At 34.7% G+C, this 20810-nt stretch overlaps 1 protein-coding gene across 1 annotated transcript in view; it reads left to right on the top strand.

The window, feature by feature from the left end:
• LOC149803827 (protein lin-54 homolog) overlaps positions 1-20298 on the top strand; it is a 113547-nt gene extending 93249 nt beyond the window's left edge. Inside the window, exon 12 of the mRNA XM_089953645.1 lies at positions 1646-20298. Coding sequence (XP_089809771.1) covers positions 1646-1665 — 20 coding nt within the window. The 3' untranslated portion in view covers positions 1666-20298. The remainder of the gene's footprint in view (positions 1-1645) is intronic.
• Positions 20299-20810: the final 512 nt, after the last annotated feature.

Raw genomic sequence — 20810 nt, 5'->3', positions numbered from 1 at the left:
CAAAAGATTGCTTAGTTTCAGCTATTAAGAGCCATGATAATGGCCCAGGATTTGTGTTCATTCAAGATGTGTTGTATTTGGACAGTTTTGGTTTTGAGTTGTTTTAATACTTAAAGGTTTGGATTTGTATTAAAAAAAAGGGATCTGGTGAACACTGTTTCATAAACTTATTTGTTTCAAGCTTCAAAGGAGCTTGGTAGAATCAAGTGAAAGCAGTGCCAAACTGTTACGTAAGGGAGGAAGAACTGTGTTCATATCCCTGTTTCATTTATTTGAATTTACTGTAAAGCTTTATCATATACACATTTCAAGTTTGGGCTAAGTTGGATCAAATACATATTTTTATTCTTAGATTATCACATTATTACATGCACGTTGTGATTAGATTATCACACTTATAAATACACTCATGATTAGACATCAGACTTAAAATGTGAGAAGATTGTCAAGTGAATACATGGATATGATTATATTATGTGAATACATATATTTATAATTAGATTATGTGAATACATGTATTTATGATTATATTATGTGAATACATGTATTTATAATTAGATTATGTGAATACATATATTTATGATTATATTATGTGAATACATATATTTATGATTATATTATGTGAATACATATATTTATGATTATATTATGTGAATACATGTATTTATAATTAGATTATGTGAATACATGTATTTATGATTAGATTATGTGAATACATATATTTATGATTAGATTATGTGAATACATATATTTATGATTATATTATGTGAATACATATATTTATGATTAGATTATGTGAATACATATATTTATGATTATATTATGTGAATACATGTATTTATAATTAGATTATGTGAATACATATATTTATGATTAGATTATGTGAATACATATATTTATGATTATATTATGTGAATACATATATTTATGATTATATTATGTGAATACATATATTTATGATTATATTATGTGAATACATATATTTATGATTAGATTATGACTAATACATACACTTATTATGTAAAGGTTTTAATTAGATTGTCACAGGATATATACTTGCGATTAGATTGTCACTCTAATGAATTCTTGTGGTTAGATTATCACACTAACATATACACCTGTGGTAAAAGTATCACAAATGCATACACTTAAAATTAGATTGTCACACTGATAAATACACTTTTGATTATTGCACTAATACATATACCTATTGATCATATTATCCCCGTAATGGATATGCGTGTGATTTAGATTATCATAAATTATTACACTTATGATTAGATTATCACATGAATACATTCGCTTATTGATGGCACTGATATATACACTTATATTATTACATGGATAAATAAATGTATGTTTTGAGTATCACACATCTGTTTTAATGTAGACAAAGCCTTTTATTTCATTTAAATTTGTTGCATGTGTGTCAGTGATGATTTGGCATTTGCAATAATAGATTTGTTTCTACAAAATTTTAAGTCCAGTGAATATCAGAATTTTTTCAAAGTAATATAGACTGGGAGTTTGAGTCAAATAAAATCTCATAAAACAGATTTTTGATGCAAGCAATAAAAGTGCTCTCTAATCATATAGTTTTTGATACATTTTCAACTCAAGTAACATCTTTTCCCCTTTTTTTCAGTTAATAGTCAGACAACATGAGACACAATAACTGGAAGTTATTGTTCCAGAACACTTTTACTTTCCTCAAGGCAGCTCATACTGTAGTGTGGTTTCTGTTCCATGCTGGGATTATGATCCAGTGTTACAGGATGTTGACTGTTTTAGCTGAAGGAAACATACATGTGTGCTAGTGGCTTGTATGCTCAAAGTCTGCAGTTCCGCACTCATCAAAGATGCACATAATCTGAAACAAATCAGCTGTTGTGTTTCCATAGCACTATACACTTGATATGTGATATTCCTGGATGTGTTATCAGTGTCTTAATCAGTGTCATAATATAGAGCAGCTTGCGAAGTCTTTCATAATATCCCAGTCTTACTGTGAAAAAAATAGATAGATGGACTGGAAAAACATGTATTCTTAATTCCTTTTATGTTGAGACTTTCACTGAGCTAACATGGAAATCTTTTTCATATATACATATATATATATATATATATATATATATATATATATATATATATATATATATATATATATATATATATATATATAAAACTGGTGGTATATTCATCATTAGTCACTTTTGGCTTGAGATTGGCATATATATAAAGATGGAAACAGGTCCATCGATGGCAAAGCACACTTAATAGCAGAATGGTTTAATGTTTATTTAAGTCTAGTATAGAATCTATATTTTAAGAGGTCTGTTGGATCTCGGACAGAGATTGATAGTTATCCATGAATATGATCCATATATTAAGTGTGCCTGTGATATGTGTTGTAGTATGATATATTCTTGACCAATACTCCACCCTGACCTCAACCCATGTGAAAAAACAAAACAAAACAAAATTAACATTGAAAGAGACTTTTTTATATACTTCTTAAACTAATGAAGCAAAGGATGAAACCAGGCTGAGATTACAACAGTTCTCACACTCAGAGTTGGACTTGAAAATAGTTTTAACAAGTACTATTGGTCAGGGATTTTACATTAATGAATCAGCCTTGAGAATTCTGTTCTTGCAAGTCTTTGTTTGAGTTGGAAAATTGATTAAGATCTTGGGATTAGTCCCAAGATTCTTTAAACTTTGAGCATAAATTCAAAGTCAGACTTGAAGATTGACAGTTTGCCAATTAGTAACTTTTATAAAATTAAAGTTGCATGCTTCTCACAACACCACAGAAACAGTGCTGTAAACTTGGCGGTAAAATGTCACCCAACAAAAACTAATAGCTGCTTCACACAATTTATACTTCATTTTCTGCCATCATTTCTCCACAATTATTTTAGTACAAAATGTGAAGATTTTATTTAATACTTTTAAAAGAAAGAACATCAGGACATTCTCTTGCAGAGACAGGGCAAATGGATGTTGATCTTACAGGGTAGTATGTGAGAGACATCACAATATACTGATAACATCATATTGAAGCACATCTGAACATGTTTGTGTTTTTGGTATCCATAATAGTTTATTTTATTGCAATCAGTAATTAGAGATGGAAAGTTGGATTCAGTCCAGGTGCTTTTTTGCAATTGCATGAGATGATGGACTGATGCTTAGGTGGTCCAGATGTCAAAACAATGGCAATTATGTATTCTGAAAGAGTATGAACTGTGAGGAGTTTATCAGAGTTGAATTAATCAAAATTTACACGTCTTTTAAGCTTCCACTCATCAAAATATCACTGAAGAAGGTATAGTCCAATTTATTTGTCTTAATTTGGAAATTTTAAACTTAAGCTTTCATTTCGTGCTTCAGAGTTGTGTGAATAGAAGGTTAATTTTCAACTGTACCTGTAGACATGTAGAGCTTATTGGACTGCTTGGAGGATTGCCATGACAATTTACACATTCATTCCATGATCTAGTTGGTCCTAAATGAAACTGATGCTGCTCAAACATCCAGTATGGCCAACATGGTGGACATCTTGAAAATCTAGTTATTACTAATCCTGAATGCATGGTCATATCAACATGGACTTTTCAATAAAAGACTTTTTATATTATAGTATCCATCTTGAAAATATGTTATTTCTGCTTCACTTTAGCCTTTGAATATGTTCCCCAATCACATTGCGTTAGGAATATTAGCCTGCTAGTTCACGAATCCAGCCCTACTAAAAGATGAAAATTATTTTCTTGTCTAACTCATATAGACAAAGGGCAATAACTCTTGCCCTTTACCTCCCCATACCACTGCCAGGTGTTGCTAGTGTTTAACTTTTAGCTATACTGGTAACATCGTACAGTTTACACTCCAGCAATCCAAGCATTATTGTGTTTTATTGAATCATCCAGCATTCCTTTTGGATTTATTGTGTGGATCAAAAAGAAGAAAAGATGGTTTGCTTGTGCAAAGATCACATTCCATGGGGTTTCATGCATGGCTGTTTCTTATTTGGAAAGCAAATAGCAAGTTGAAACCCATCATTGATGTGAGTAGCCTCAACCAGTTTATTGCATCTCCAGAATTTAAGATGGAGGTAGCAAGATTAATCTGCCTCCCTGTTCAATAGGATGAGTATGCTATCAGTCTCTATCTGACTGACATATTTTCACGTCCCTTTCTCCATTACATATTATGAAAATGTTTCCATTTTGCTTACTGTGACACAATTTATCAGTTCAGAGTTCTCCCCATGGGGTTTTACAAAGATTATGGATTGTGTTGTCATCCTGTTCCAATCTGTATCATCTTCAATGATGACAGCATACCTGGACAACATCTTCCAGAAACGAATAGTAAGTTCTATATATCCCGAAGGCAGGTATAGTCTTTCCCTTTTAGATCATCTGGGCTTTCTGGTGAACTTGAAAAAGTCTGACCTTTGTCAATCCCAATTTTTTTTTCCATCTGGGCATGGAATTTTTAACCAACCAGAATCTGGTGTGACTTCATCATGTTCACATAATCGTTGAGTCCATTTCCAACAGGACTTGGATTTCAGTTAAAGAGTTTTGCAACTCTTCACTTTATTCAATGTTGCAGCAGACTTGATCCTGCTTGGCAATCTTTTTATAACATTGCGAGCACAATGGTGCCTCTTTTCAAATCTCATGATCACACCTGAGATTTTATATTTCTGTGTCATTGGTGAAACCCAGGTTGGCTGATCGTGGGAATCCCACTGGAGAAGCCCCAAGCAGAAATAATGTTATGCACCGATGCCAGTATGCACGGTTGGGGTACCCACCTGTTCCAGACATAGTACCATCAGCGGCATTTTGGAGCCTGGGGAATGTCCTCAATACATCAGCATCCTAGAAATGAAGGGTGTCGTCAGCTCTCAGGCAGAATTGTTCTCATTTGGTCCAACAACTCTCTGGTGGTGACCTATCTCCTCAAACAGGGAGACACCAAATCACCTGACCTGTGTGTTCTGATTTGGCAGTTTCTGCGATGGTGTGACAATCTCCATATCAGTGTGTGAATCAGACATATTTCTGGCAGACTCACTGTCTTGGCCAATACTCTATCCAGAAGAGGCCAAGACCTTCACGTGGAATTGTGGAATTGTCTCTCCATCAGTTGGTTTTCACTTGGATTTATGTACTGTGGGGGGTGTCAACCTTTTGTGACAAGGTGGACTCGCATTTACTGTTCTTCATCTCTCCAGTTCCATACCGAAAGCTTGGGCCATAGATGCACTGTCAATCAGTTGGGAGGATTATGGGCATTTGCCTACTCTCCTGTGGTCCTGATACAGAAAACAATAGGGAATTTAAGTGTGCAGATTTTCAAGATGATTATGATAGCCCCTTTCAGATGGGACATGTCCTAGGTCACCAGTCTACTCAATCTAGTGATAGATCTGACCAGGAAGATTCTGGCTAACTCGGATCATCTCAAGCAACAATGGTCACAGGTGTTCCATTCCTGCCTGGACCATCCTTTTCTTCATGTTTGGCTCTTGTCAGGACAGCCTTGCAATGGACAATTTAAACCTTTGATTGTGGAGAGAATATTGAGAACAAGCAGGCCCTTCACTCTGAAGGGTTATAAAGGAAAGTGGCATGTCTTCAAGGACTGGTGCCATACCAATAACATCTTCCCTCTGAATGTTTCCGGCCCTCAACTGACTGACCTTTGTATATGTCTCTTTGAGGAGAAACATTTGGCCCAAATATTGGACAGTATCATGGCAGACATATATTTGGGCATAATAAAGACCTGTCAGATCTATTAGCCCTTGTTTGGTCTCAATTAACCAAAATCCCAGTGTTTCGAAATGGAACCAATCCTGGGATTTAATGTGGTTCGATTTGATTCACTTAATGCCTCATGACCACACTTTGCTCAGGCTACTCTCATACAAGACATATTTCCTGAAGATTATGGCTCAGAAGCTTGGAGCCATCTCAATGAACTTTTTTGTATTTGAATGTACCATTTCTATCTGAGATGTAATAGAAGCTTGGCTGGCATGCAGAGTCACCATTCTCGAGTTTTTGTCTCAAATATTTAGCATTGCGGAGGAAAACCTTACACATGGTTGATATGGTGGCAGCAGCACAGACACCAGACCCAGTTAGATTAATTGTAGCTGCAGTATGGCCTGTTAGTTTCACTGAAATTTCACTGGTGAAATTTTGTAGGTAAAAAGATTTAATTATTCATCTTCCTAACTGTATGTAAGGGTCACAGGTAAAGTTACTCCAGGATGTGTTGCTTATGTAATTAGCAATGGGCTATCATTTACATGGAGAGCCAACCATCATTCCCTAGAAAGATACCTGAGGTAGAGGATACTCAGCATCCCCTCCTCCTATTAATTATTCTCCTAATTTAATGTGAGTGGGGAACATATTCAGAGGAGAAAGCAGATTTTTAAGTAAATTATGTTTCCACGAGAATACTTACCCAATCACATTAAAACCCTCACAACCACCCCACTATGTGAACTTCCTTGTTAGTATATCACTCTTCTAAAGTCTTGTGACACTTGGTGGTGGCATGAGGAGGTAATGGCAAGAGGTATTGCCTTTTGTTTATATGAGATAGACCAGAAAAGATAATTTTCATCTTTTAGTAGGGCTGAATTCGCTAGGTAGCAGACTAATATTCCTAATGCAAAGTGATTGGATAAGTATTCTCAGAGAAACATACTTTACTTAAAAATGTTCTTTCATAATTGGGTTTTCACAATCAGACCTCATAATATGTCCTGTTGGTCATAAATGAAGATGGTACCGGTATGATGTCTAAGATGAAAATCCTAGGTTTTTCTTGGTACTAATCCTGAATGGAAAGTCATATTGACATGGATTTTCATCACAAGACTCATTATGATGTCTATTTTGTCCTGAAAAAAAATGGTGCCAGCCTGACCTCAAAATCTTTATACTGTGATTCCAGGATGGATGATCATATTGACATGGGATTTTCAGCAAAGGACATTTTATTAAGTCTAGTTGGTCCGAAATAAAAATGGTGCAGATTTGACATCCAGTATGGCCACTATGTCAGTCATCTTGAAAATCTTGGTATCATTTCTCTTCCTGAATGGATGGTCATATTCATATGGGATTTTTACCACAAGACTTCTGATGATGTCTAGCTGGTCCTATATGAGAATTGACACAGAGCTTTCAGTCATTATAGGTGACATGGTGGCTACTTGGAAACTCTTCTTATTGCTCAGAAATAACAGATATTTTCAGCAATTTGCAGTTAGCAGGAAGACATTGTCTTTTATCAAATTCCTGGAAATTCTCTTTGGCCAGTCAAATAAACAAACCCTGCAAATGACTCATGTTTGAAGAATGGGTGCATGTGGTCACTACCCAAACACATATTCGAAACGGAGTGAAATTTCTAGTATTATTATTCATCACCTTCCACTTTCTGTGCGAAAATTGCAAAATGGCACTGCAATGAAGAATATCTTAAAATAAGTTTTTAAGATAATAGATAATTGGTAATTATCAAGCCCACCATGGTGGAAGCTCAGAATAGTGATCACAATGGGGGCTGTTTGTGTCTATATTAAGCTCAGTGATAGAATTTTTGTTATATGTATAATGCTGTTATATGTATAATGCTAATTTACCAAAAGCTCTTGACATGCATAGCATAGCCTGCTTCTTGTTTAGTTATGAAAAAGAAAGGCTTTGGGCACAACAGGAAAAAGCTGTTATTTTTAAAATATAAAATCTGTTTTAGATGTGTCACCTTCATTCCCAAAAATTGATGTTAGAATTCCTGATTTGTATGATGATAGGTTGACGTGTTGCAAACCCATCCATTATGCCATATGATATTCATTAATTGTAAAATAAAGTCCAAGATAATTAGCATGAGAATACAAGGCCAAGCCTTGTGATGTGTGGGAGTCATGTATTCAAATTATTAGGGAGATTTTTAATTATTTCTTCCATTGATACAATCCAGAGAATTAATTTATTAAATTGAATTCAGTCTGTAAATACTGTTATTGTATGAAATTGATTCCACAATATTAAACTGGGTTGTAAATACTGTTGGTAGAATTGTACAGGAAAATAATATAGATTCAAGTATTAAATAGTTTTAAAAAGAAAATGTGAAAATGGCTGTAATTTTCAGGAGCTTGTTTTTATATTGTTTGTTTGCTTGTCTACATGCATATGTCGGTAGAAAGCCTGCTCTCTTATGTTGCTTACATGTGTTTTACGAATTCAACTATTTTTTTTATCCCTACAGAACTGTGTAATCTAAAGGTGAAGCTTATAAAGGGCTTCTTAGGAAGGGTGATTCTACAAATTTTCTTCAGCTGAATTTAATTTATAACTGTCAGCAGCAGGGTCTATTATAGAACTGAGAATTTAAGGGGAAATTTCCCCTGATTTGGAAATCAGTCAAATTTTGTATAAAAAAATGTAAAAGATTTAATGAGTATGCAAAGTATAGCTTGCAAAAATGAGGCAGAACTGTCACACTCAGTTGATTTTTTTGGGTGCAGTGTTCATGTGAATCATGCTATCATGTTCTCTAGAATAGATCCTGTAGCAGAAATCCTCTTGATTATGTCAACCTTTTGGCTGGTAAGATTGCATACCTATATCAAAAGCTTGCTTGCATGTCTCCCTGAGAAGAACTGAGGAAAAGGTTGCTGTAATTTTATTCAAACATATGTTCTGAAACTTACGGCCAATTTTTTTTTTTATTTGAAATAAAAATGGTAGTTATGTAGTAAAATTTGGTAGATCTTGTATGGTCAACAATCTTGATCTTTTATTGCATCTCCTATAAATATGAAAACAAAGCACTGCATTCAAATCGATCTTTAAAAAAAAGCTTGTCTAAAAATGCATCAATGTCACTTAATTGTCTGAATATAAATGTACCGTTTCTATTTATGAGTCAGGTCTGACTGCATAGACCCATTGCATAATGTACTGGCAGAGCATGGTCTGTGTTATTTGTTCTTTTACTTGTAACAAAACTGCATAGACTCGGATCTGCCAGTGCATTATGCGATAGCAGATCTGGTTTTATGCAGTTTGAAGTTGGACCTGACTTGTAAACATGTTTGAATGAAAGAAATTGATGTGTAGTTTTAAAGATGAATAATTGATAACCATTATCCATATGAACCTGGCATCTTGTGATGGACATAAATCAGTCTGCAAGTTTAATGTTCCTTTGTGTGTACTAATGGATTTATAAGTGAAGATGATTTTTACCATTCTCCTTCCTTTCTAAGAAGAAAATATTTATCTGCTATACCTCAGTCCTTCTGTTGTTTAGAAGGATGGATTTGTTTTTCTATGATTCAGGCCTTATATTCACTTGGGCATGTGCTTGTAGATTTTTGTAGCATATGTGGACATGTACATAAATGTCAGAGTGTGAGGCTTATCGTTAGATTTGCTCAAAGTACTATGCTGCTCATTGAGTGTAACCATTATACTAATCTGCATGATTCTTTAAATTCCCCAGCTGTTGTTGAGTAGTGTTTTGCACTATAATTGTTCCAGACATGAAAAATAGTAGTCCTTATTGGGCATCCACTTAACAAAGTTGAAGTACCACCCTAGAGTTTTGACTTCACAGTTTTCTTCAAAATATAACTTGGGCATAGTCATATTTTTGGGACCAAATTAGGTCACTATAATACATTTCCTATCATTGTAATTATTCAGTCTTCTCATTTGATAAACCTACAGTTCTTATTGAAGTACCAATATGCAACATTGTTCTGTACTTTTAAGTATTACATAAAATGTTCAGCACATTCTTTGATTGAAGGAAATCTGCATGTTTTAAATAGACATCATTCATTATGTGATAGAATTTTAAGAGTATTAGTATCTTTAATTACCTTCTTCACAATATATCTAATGCACACAATTCCTATGGAAAATGTAACACTTAAAGAGAAAATTTGAAACTCATTGGGTAGGTAGCCTGTTCATAATAAAAACTGACGTAACTGCAGTTCTTATTCTATAACGAATCTGACCAGTTAAAAAGAAGCATTGTTCGGCTTTGACGAATATTGCCAAATCGGGAATAACATTTTGTTGCTCAAAATGTTGAGTAATATTTTATCGTAGAGAAGTGGTCACATGTTTTGTACAGTATTTATAATACTGAAACTTAAGAAATAGCATGATTTCTCAAATGTTGCATGAAAATTAAAAAGTGCCAATATTTGTAACGAGTTGCATCTTTAGTTTATAGTTCTGGGTGTTCTTTCTTTCTGGTGTTTCAGAATTTTACAGTTTGTTGGTATTGGATACGGGATGACCATAAAATATGTACTGAAAACATTGTCCAGTTTCTACACCCCACCCCACCCCTGCGTACATATCTTGTGCATTACCCATCCCCCTTCCAACAATAGCTGGGATGATCAAACTTTGAAAGATAAGTTTAATATGTTTGTTAAAAATAAACAGTTTTAAGTTTTAATGTTTTGTTTAGATAACAGCATCATACCCTGTGGACAATTTGCATAAAATTCTTGTAATAAAGGAGGTTATGCATCTGATGTATATTGCCCCCCACCCCACCCCGATGGTGCAGAACATATATAGTTATTAACGGTAACTTCCTCCCCATATGCAGACATGCTTTTGTAGAACCCCTCCCCCTCCCAACCCCTCCTTGCATCTGTAATTTATGTATGTTCCCATATACCTCTGATAGAAATGTTATTTATCACAAAAACTTTTTAATTTTGTTAGCATGAACATTTTTAGATTGGTACTTTAGTTTTCATGTTTATTCAGTTTTATTGTCAGTCAAAGAGCACTTGACTGGCATGAAAATTAAAAAAGCACACAAATTACTAGACAAATTTAAACAATTTCATTGTCATTTTTGATTACTATTAATTAAAGTTTTGGAAATATAAATATTTCAATTTATTGATAACAGGTTTTAACATTTTTCTGTTAGAAATCTTTTCTGTATGCATCTATTTCAACTAGTTGTCCATACACATTGAACAATCAATGACAAGGATTAAATCATAATTTCAACCATGTTCTCCCTATAGGTGATTGGTGCAATGACTAGGACCAGCACCATGATCCTGTGCACATCACGACTTGTTAACACTAGATTAATACTTTTAAATCTACTGAGCAAGACCTATGTGTTGATTCCTATAAAGCATCAATTTTTTACTATTGCAGTATTAAGCAAAAATTTTAAATGGTCATTAAAAATGTATTAAAAACTGTTTAGGAGTTTATCCAGGATAATTTATTGAGTTGACTCAAAGATATATCAAAACTAAACATGTTAAGAAAATTTAATTTTGTGGTTGCAGTAAGGGTCACCACACAAATTGAACATGGTGTATTGAAATTCCTTGTTTGCAACAGCCATGAAATGCATAGACCATTAATAACACTGAATGGACCATCGATAACAGAATTTTGAGCATCAGTAAGTGTATTGACCATGAATAACACTGAATTGACCATGAATAACACTGAACTGACCATCACTAACATTGTATTGACCATCAGGAACAGTGTATTGACCATGAATAACTCTGAATTGACCATCACTAACACTGTATTGACCATCAATAAACAGAGTATTGACTATCAATAACACTGAATTGACTGTGTTAATGATAAAGTGGGTTAATGGTATGTAATAAAATGAAATGGTGTCCACAACAATCAAACCTTAATTTATATGTGCTTTAGTTTTGCATTTTTGTAACGATTCAAGTTATATTTTGTTTAATTTTTGGCAGTTTTGATAACAGTGTGATGTGGTACATTATTGTACCTGAGTTCTTGTTGATTTCTTTAAAATTTTGCACTTAGTAACAGAGCACTTATAGATGCAATATATTCCAACATGTATTTAAGATGTGAAAATATACATTAGACTTTTGGACAGTTGTTTGATTGCTGAGGTTTAAGGCAAAATATGTTAAACATGAATATACTGAAGACTTAAAATGTAATTTAATATTGCATAGCTTGTTATTCTGGATGGAATTACCCTATCCTTATAATATGAATTCATCCCATGGATGACCCTCCATAGAAAGTTCTGAAAATAACACAAACCCAATCGGTTCCCAAGACACTGGCACTTGTGCCATAGTCCTTATCTTTTTTTGAGTATGTTAAATCATGCATAGAGCAAATTATACAGGTTTCTGTATTTTTCATGGGTTATTTTCTGAAATCCTTAAGTCTTGTTTGTGACATTTTAAGCTTTCTTGCATGTTTTCCAGGCATTTGTTGTTAAGAATTTCAGGTTAACGTTCACATGCACCCCTTTTGTTTTGGTGGGGGAGTTGTGTCTTGGGTTCAGAAGACATAAAAATTCTCCAGTTTGGATAGACTGTTGAGAGCTACCTGAACCTGTTATTGTGCTTCCACAAAGCCAGTGTCAGAGAGCTTTTTCTGGGGCAGCTAAATATCATAAGGGGTAGTCAGCCCTCTTTTCCGACTCCTATGTTGAAACCTTTGGTCTCTGCAGTTAGTGACAGGGTCATAGATGCAGCCAGGCCACAGGATTCTCACTAAACAATGATTAATCACACAAATTCTCAAAGTCAGTTCATGGTTTCAGAGGCTTTGAAGATGCAGAGTGATAAGAAGCAGAGAAGAAATATTTACCAGCACATCAAACTAATTTCAGCATGCAGATACTTTTTATATTTGTTGTCAAAGAAGTGGTATAAGATCATTTAAATGCTTAAGTTAGTTATGCACATACCTTTTAATAAAGATGTTGCTCATCAGATCTCATTCCACATTGTGCCCCTGATTCCCCCCACCCCAGCATCCATGCAGGGTTCACGACCTCGCTTGGCCCTTCTACTTCCCACCTCCCAGTTAAGACACTGGAGGCTTTAGAGGTTAAGATTAGATCACTGGTTACCATAGCCTTACATACCAATCATACATCTACAGCTTACCTAGCTCACTGAAGGAAGAACCACTTCCCACTTGTGCTTCAGCACTTGCTAGAAGCAGTCACCATAACATATCGGTGTGCTCTGTTAATGCCAAAGACACGATCAAAAGAGTTGCTTTACCTTTATGTGGATATGGCTCTGGACACTTCCTAGATCTTATTGGAAAGAACCTACTTTGGGTTGCTTCTCTGGAGGTGGAATCCTCCCATCCCTGTTTTGGCTTCCCCAGACATGCGGGACAAATAATGCAGTCCCTCACATCCACTAGTGGTCAGTCATTTACCCTACCTAAAATCACTAGACATTCCCATCTTCTAGTATTTTGAATGCTGATTATTTCACAATAGCCACTTTGAGTCTCTTAGTCCCCAACAAGAGAAATCAAGGCTTGTCCCATCAAAGGATTTGGTGTAAATAGAGTGGAATTTACTCAACAAATAAGGGATTAGGCCATATCCTATGGAACAGAGTGTACAGTATCCTGTCCCTGTTGGAATTGCAGAGAGCCATGAACCATTTATCAATTTGACTATATCTGTCTCTTCTGAGGACCTTGAAATATACTGTGAACCTGGTTATCTCAGGATGGCATCACTTGCATCATCTCCAGTTTCTTCTCCTAGCAAACTGGAAACCACACAGGAACCCCCCTAACAGCTCAGAGTTATTAAATACTGGACTTTCACCATCACTTGAATTGGTGGGAAAATCAGGACTGGTTTCAGACTGGAGTACTCATCCCATTCTATTCATGCATCCATTAGATTTGGGGTAGGTCAAACACTTGGAACCAGAAGGAAAAGTTCTTCAGGGTATGAGGTCCATAGAAAAATCAATCCTAAACATAATCTCAAAGCGAGAACAATACTCCAAACTAGACATGGGTGTGTCTACATTATACGAAAGCTCTCTGTTTTGTCTCCATCAAAAGCACATCATATTGTATGTCAGACATCAAATTGGCATACATGCACCTTCTCGTGTAGAATTCTCAGAACCTCCACACTGGGCAAACCTCGGAGAGAATTGCTATCCAAGGTCATAACATCCCAGGCAAGAAGAATGTCCAGGAATTTCAAGGTATTTATCACAGAGCAGTTGCTGCACCAATACATGGTGGACTCCATGTTTAGACTGGGGTAGGTGGGTCCATGGGTGGACTTGTTTGCAGCAATACTAAATGACAAGCTCACCTTATGCAAATGAGATGATCTTGCAGCTGATTGGCTGATTTTCTAGCACTCTAAAGACAGTTTATTTTTGTATTACATATACTAAATAAGATCTTGATCCTTTGTCAGGGACCTTTCATTCATGAGGGTAAAATTCCATATGGTTTGAGACATTGCTACCATGTGGGCCTATCAAACTCATTTATTCTTGGAGGATGTCTTGAAGGCTGCATTTTGACAATCACATGATTTTCTCTTTCAACGTTTGTTCCTTGGTTCACCAAAGGAAAGGCATTTATTTTCATTTCATTTAAGATGAGGACTGTGGTGCCAGTGACTTGGCTTGTAGACTGTATCTGTGTCATGTACTGGGTTCTTTCCAGAACTTTGTTGGAGGATGAACTGAAATTTTTTTATAAGGATGGCAGTAATTCTGTCCCAGTTTACTGACAGGAAAGTATTACATCATTAAATTAAGTTGTACCCTCAACACACATATATTTTGAGCTTTTCGAGTAAGGCTTTGTTTTACAGGTGTTTTATATGACAATTGTTACTTATAATGTATAAAAATGCAGATATTTTTTTAGCTGACCAGGTTGTAAGGTCAAGCAAGATTATGGTCCTCCATCATCGATCCATCAGCCATTACTTGTTACTACTTTGCAAATCGTATTTCTGATTTAGTGTTTGTCAAAGTTTGACAGTAAGCTTGTATCATCAAAATCTAGGCAGACATTGATAATGAGTGAGATGTATAGTAAAGAGATAATGCATTATCATCAAAATTTAGGCAGACATTGATGATGAGTGAGATAGATGCATAGTATTGAGATCTTACATCTCATTGGCTGAACTTGTTCCCACTCTGGAGAGAACATTTCTGAACTGATTGCAATTAGATTTGGAATTTGGGCTAATATCATTAATGAGATGATCTTGTATTTGATTAACTGAGTGTGTTACCACTCTGGAAGCCATGCTTCTGATTGGATTTTAATCAGGCTTCGAATATGGGCTTGTATCATCGAGATCACAGAAAAGCTGAATAATTAGCATAATATCTGATCACACGTCATGAAAGGTGATATAAACTGAAATCATCAGGATCTTGTTCAAGTACATTTATGAGTGAAATTCACACATTAATGAAGTGATCTTGTGTTTGATTGACTTAGCTTGTCAACACTTAATCAACTATTTCGAGAAACAGAAATATTTGTAAATAGGCCTTCATTTTATTATCAGTGAGACTTAGATTTTATTATGATTGAGATGTAGATGTATTAATGAGAGGATCTTAATCTGACAGGATGAGCTTATTACCACTTGGGAAACTATATTTCTGATATGTATATGTCCAAACTTGACATATGGGCTGAGTTGCATTCAATAATACAAAAAGTGCCACATGCAAATGAGATGATCTTGCAGCTGATTGGCTGGATTTTCTAGCACTCTAAAGACAGTTTATTTTTGTATTACATATACTAAATAAGATCTTGCTCCTTGTTAATTTTCAAGTGAGATTCATGCATGTCAGTGACATGATCTTGCATTTGATAGAGCTTGTCAGCACCCCAGGAACTATATATCTGATCAGATTTTGATCAAACTTGTTAGATAGTCTTGGATCATCCGAATATTGCAAGATTGTGATTATTAGCAGGCTCTATGCATACTGATGAGGTTTTATCAAGGTATTTAATAAGTGAGGTCTGCACACAAAAATATGATCTGCATCTGATTGGTTGAGCTTGTTGCCTTTATTAAATCTGAAAACTATATTTCTCATCCAATTTGGATAAAACTTGGTTAATAGGATTATATCATCAAATCTTGGTGAGTTCATTTTTGAGCAAGAGACTGTGCATGTTAATTGTCCATATATGTTTGGAATGAGTTATTAGACTAAGTAAAGTAGGTTCAATGCATCTGATGTTAAGGCCAGGAGGGATGGTTTACATAGGTTTGTGTTTTTATAATACTTCATAGGTCTTAAATTTAGGTCTTGACATATAATATTTAATTGTTCAAATTTAAGATTTTAATTTCAGTCTGTCCAGTGGCTGGATTTTAGACTTAAGTTTGTCTCCAAACATAAATACTTTAAATGAATTCCTGGCAATGTCTGGTAATTTTGAAACTTGGTACATAAATCTCAAGTTCAAACTTGATGTAAAACGTAAGTTGGAGAGCCAGATAAAGTTGAAATCACAAAATGTTCTGAATTTCCCTGATGCTTCTACAAGCATGTTTAGTTCTTTGATGTAGTAGTCAGTGTCCTAATTATGAGGTTTTTAAGTATGAGCTTCATTTATTACCCAACATTATATGGTGTATAAACTTACGATTAGTCATAAATGCTCATAAATACTAATAGATTCCGAACTTCCTGATTTTTGTACTTTATAAATTGAATGCATTATAATTCAGAAATGACCTTTTGAAATTTGACACATAATATGCCCATTGTCTTAAGATTTGAAATATTTAGAAAATAGGTTGATATTAAAGCTACAATTATTTGTTTCTTCACCTGCCCAGCTGAAAATGTTCTTTACTATTTGTTGTCACTACTGTTTTAATGTACATGTAGGTCTTGATGCAAATGTGTGCACATTTTTGTGCATGTTCATTGATGTGTTATAAACACACAAACACACCTTTCTGAGTGATCCTAGAAGTCATTGTAACTGGTAACACCAGAATCATGTAGCTGACATTATCTCTTTTACTCAAGACATGTGCAACCTTTTTATTACAACAGCCTTCATTGATATAGCATTATCAAGAAATGTATCCTTATGGTTCACATATGTTCTTATATTGTACTGTTCTGATGATGCATTGTTGTTGATACTTCATTTCTGATTTTTAGTTTTACTAGCTGAGAGCAGAAGTGCTTATGGGATGACCTTATGTCCATCTGACATCTGTTCATCCAGTGGTACAAGTTTGTTATTATTACTCCTCAATTACATGTAATCAGAGGATTGAATGAAACTTTACATATACATTCTTCCCAAATTCCAGTTGGTCCTGAATTTAAATGGTATTGCTGGGATATCCAGCTTGGACTCCACAACTTCCATTTTTAAAAGTTTGTTTTTACTACTCCTTTTGAATAGATAGACATATGAACATAGGGTTTTCACTGAAAGACTCTTACAACGTCATGCTGATTTTTTTAATATCAAAATGGTGACAATCTCGTATCTAATATTGCAGCTATCTTCAAAATATTGCTATCACTACTTCTGAATGGAAAGTTATTGACATTGGTTTCCACCAGAGGATTTCTAACGATATTGATCCTAAGTGGTACTGATTTGATATTCTGTAGGGTACTACTGGTCATAGCCAACAAGAACCTATGTGAAGGGCTATTGATGATGATTCATCCATCTGTTAGCAAAAGTTATTTTATTGCTACAACTCCTAAACCAATTGGAGGATTGCGATGAAAAATTACACAAACATTCATCTCATTCTCTAGTTATTCCTAAATGTAAATGTTGCTTACTGGACATCCATTGTGGCCACCAATGCAGCTATTTTAAAAATCTTGTTATTGTTTCTTTTCCTTATTGGATTGTGGTATGAGCATGTTTTTTTTTTACTGAACTTCTTATGATGTCTGGTAGATATGGCCATATTGGTAACCATCTTTGAAACGTTATCACTACTCTTCCTAGATGAATGGTCATATTAACGGGGTTTTCACCAAAAACCTTTTTTAGTTTGAGGTCTTGCTGGTTGTAAATGAAAATTGTGGCATTTCATATATATGTATATATATATATGGCTGTCTTAGCAACCATTTTGAAAATCTTACTATTGCTATTTCACATAGTGATAAGTCGTATTCTTTTTGACCTGAAGACATCTGATGATGTCTGATTGGTCTGAAATGAAATTGATGCCAATTTGACATCCAATATGACCACTATAACAGTCAAATTGTTATTGCTGTTGCTTATGGTTGGATGGTTATCTTAACATGAGGCTTTAACCAATACACAATACACTTGCTATTATATCTACTAGGTTGTATATGAAAATGGTGGTGATATTGATCCAATATAGCTTCTATGATGGCTATCTTGATAAATCATTTGATTGCTGCTCCCCGTGAATAGATAGCTATATTGACTTAAGAGTTTTCATCAAATACTTCTGATGATGTCTAGTTGGTCCTAAACGAAAGTGGTGTTTAGCTTACATTCGGTATTGCTATTATGTCGACCACCTTGCAGATATTTTTATTGCTCAGAAGTATCAAATATGGTTTTAACAAACAAAAGTTTTATTTAAAAAAAACTGTCAGCTATGTTATTATGGATTTATGATAATTCTTGTTGGGCAGTAGAACGTCATTCCCATCAAGTGAATTTTGTTTTCCCAATGGTTTAAGAATATAATTGTTTCTGTTTGTCTACTTCTTCTTCAAATAAAACACAAGTATTTCCTTGCCTTAACAGAAAGTTGCCCATTAGTGGAAATCTGTTTTATTCAGCAGGCATCATGCATGTTGTAATTTTTGTAGGAATGATATCATCCGGTTACAATTGTTATTTTGCAGTGAATGTATATTTCTTGAAGAATTGTTACAAAAATACAAGGAGCAACTTAATGTTGAACCAAATTTGATTTAATAAATTGCTCCACTTCAAAATCTTAACTTATCATAGCATGACCTAAATTTGATCCACAAATGATTTGCTGGTCTTGTCCTGGGACTGGAAGATAGTGATCAAAGTAAATGTTAACTTTTTACTGCTGCCCATCCTTCAGGTATTTGTATTATTTCTTCTGTTCCATCACTCTCAAGGTAAATACCAATTCAGAATTTGCTTATTTGATCGAGAGAGCAACAGTAGTATTGCTTCTGACAGAAGGCAGTAGTCAACCAGTCTTTAGTATGCACTATGCCACATTATAGAGAGTGCTGTATTTGACTACAACTATTAAACATGATCTGGCACATACTGTTGATCATTGAGATGTCATGAAGCCCTTACTGGCGTAGTCAGCGGCAACAAAATATATTTATTTGTGATCAGAAGCAAGTACACCTTACAAAGCACCACTATTATAATTTATTGTATCCCTCCCTCTTGCTGCAGCTGAAGGGGGACATATTCCTTTGCTGCTTCCAGACCATATATCTTCTCTAAAACATCTTGGTGCAGTAGCACAGAAACTATTGGACTTAGAGACAGGAAATTTTACACACTTTATCATGCTCAAGAGTAGATGACCTAAAAAGATTTTGATTTTTAGGCCATTCCAATAGCACAATTAGCAAAAGACCACTTTAGGAAGATGAGTTAAATATCTTAGTCACATGTCTATTCACATGTAGATGACATTATTTTCAGGTCATTGCAGCCATTTTTTTTTCTAATTTTGATACATTTTTCGACCTGGTGTGTTATTGTCAAAAACTTTGTTAGCACAGTTAAGCAGAAACCACTTGCGATATCCAAATAAAATTTGATAGGCATATTTGCATTCATATATGTAGATGACCAAATTATATTTTCAAACCGTTATGTCATTTTTTCCCCACATTTTTAACATCACATGAGGCAGACAAATAAAATTCGGTTTGCAAGTTTGTATGCATGTGTAGTTGACCAGATTAGATTATCATCCTGTTATAGACATTTTTCAAATTTTTATACTGTTTTTAATCTGTTTGGACTGTCATTTTGGATCTGCAGTGTTTGCAGTGCGGGAATACATATTTTACAAAACAAAGATCAAGGCTGATTTTTTTTGCTCGCATATTAATGCATTATTTTGAGAGGTCAAGTGCATATGTACGTGGTCATGTTGTTGACAAAGGAGCAGATAGTGATTTCTAGATGTCTTTTTATGTTATGTGTATAATGTGCAATACTGATTATAACCAGTCTCATCCAGAACTTGTTTCTTATTTCCTCTTCCGACATTTTCTTTCTGCGCTTGTCTTCACCCATTGCCTAACCCCAACCCCCTCTCATGCAGCAGCTGCTGCTGTTTAACACTGTATTCTGACTGCATAATCTGAGTTACCATCAGACACTATGCTTTATTTAATTAAAGGCTAATATATGTATATATACCTGGTTCATTATCAGTTTCTGTGTATATCTTATAAAGACAATGCAGCTGCTTGTACTAGTCACAAGAAATGTCTAAAAGATTAAATTTTTGACAATTTAAATAATGATGAATTTCTTCTTCAAATATGTTACCTGATCATGATATCTTGGAAGTAGGACCACTACCTTGCAGATCCAGCCCTCTGAAGCTATACCTTTTGCTATAAAAACTAAAAGTTGTTTGCTCACATAGATGGGAGTCAGATTGATCCCCTCGTTATGGATTACCAAATCCCATATATACTTCAGTTTACTACTTCATCTCATGCTAGATTCTGGTAATATCAAAATCTGAACTTGTGTGTAAACGGGTGTGGGTTGGGGGAGTGTGCTCCATGCGCCAGTTCTAATTCTTTTAATTTATTCTATATTTCTTCTTTCCTGTTTCTCTCCCCGTTTTATTTCTCTCGCTCTCTCTCTCTCTCTCTCTCTCTCTCTTGCATTTGCCTCTCCTTTTACTCTTTCTGC

The sequence above is a fragment of the Sinohyriopsis cumingii genome, chromosome 3, assembly GCF_028554795.1.
Source record: "Sinohyriopsis cumingii isolate HCF-2022 chromosome 3, ASM2855479v2, whole genome shotgun sequence".
NCBI classification, from domain to species: Eukaryota; Metazoa; Mollusca; class Bivalvia; order Unionida; family Unionidae; genus Sinohyriopsis; species Sinohyriopsis cumingii.
This window is presented reverse-complemented; position numbering and strand designations above follow the sequence as displayed.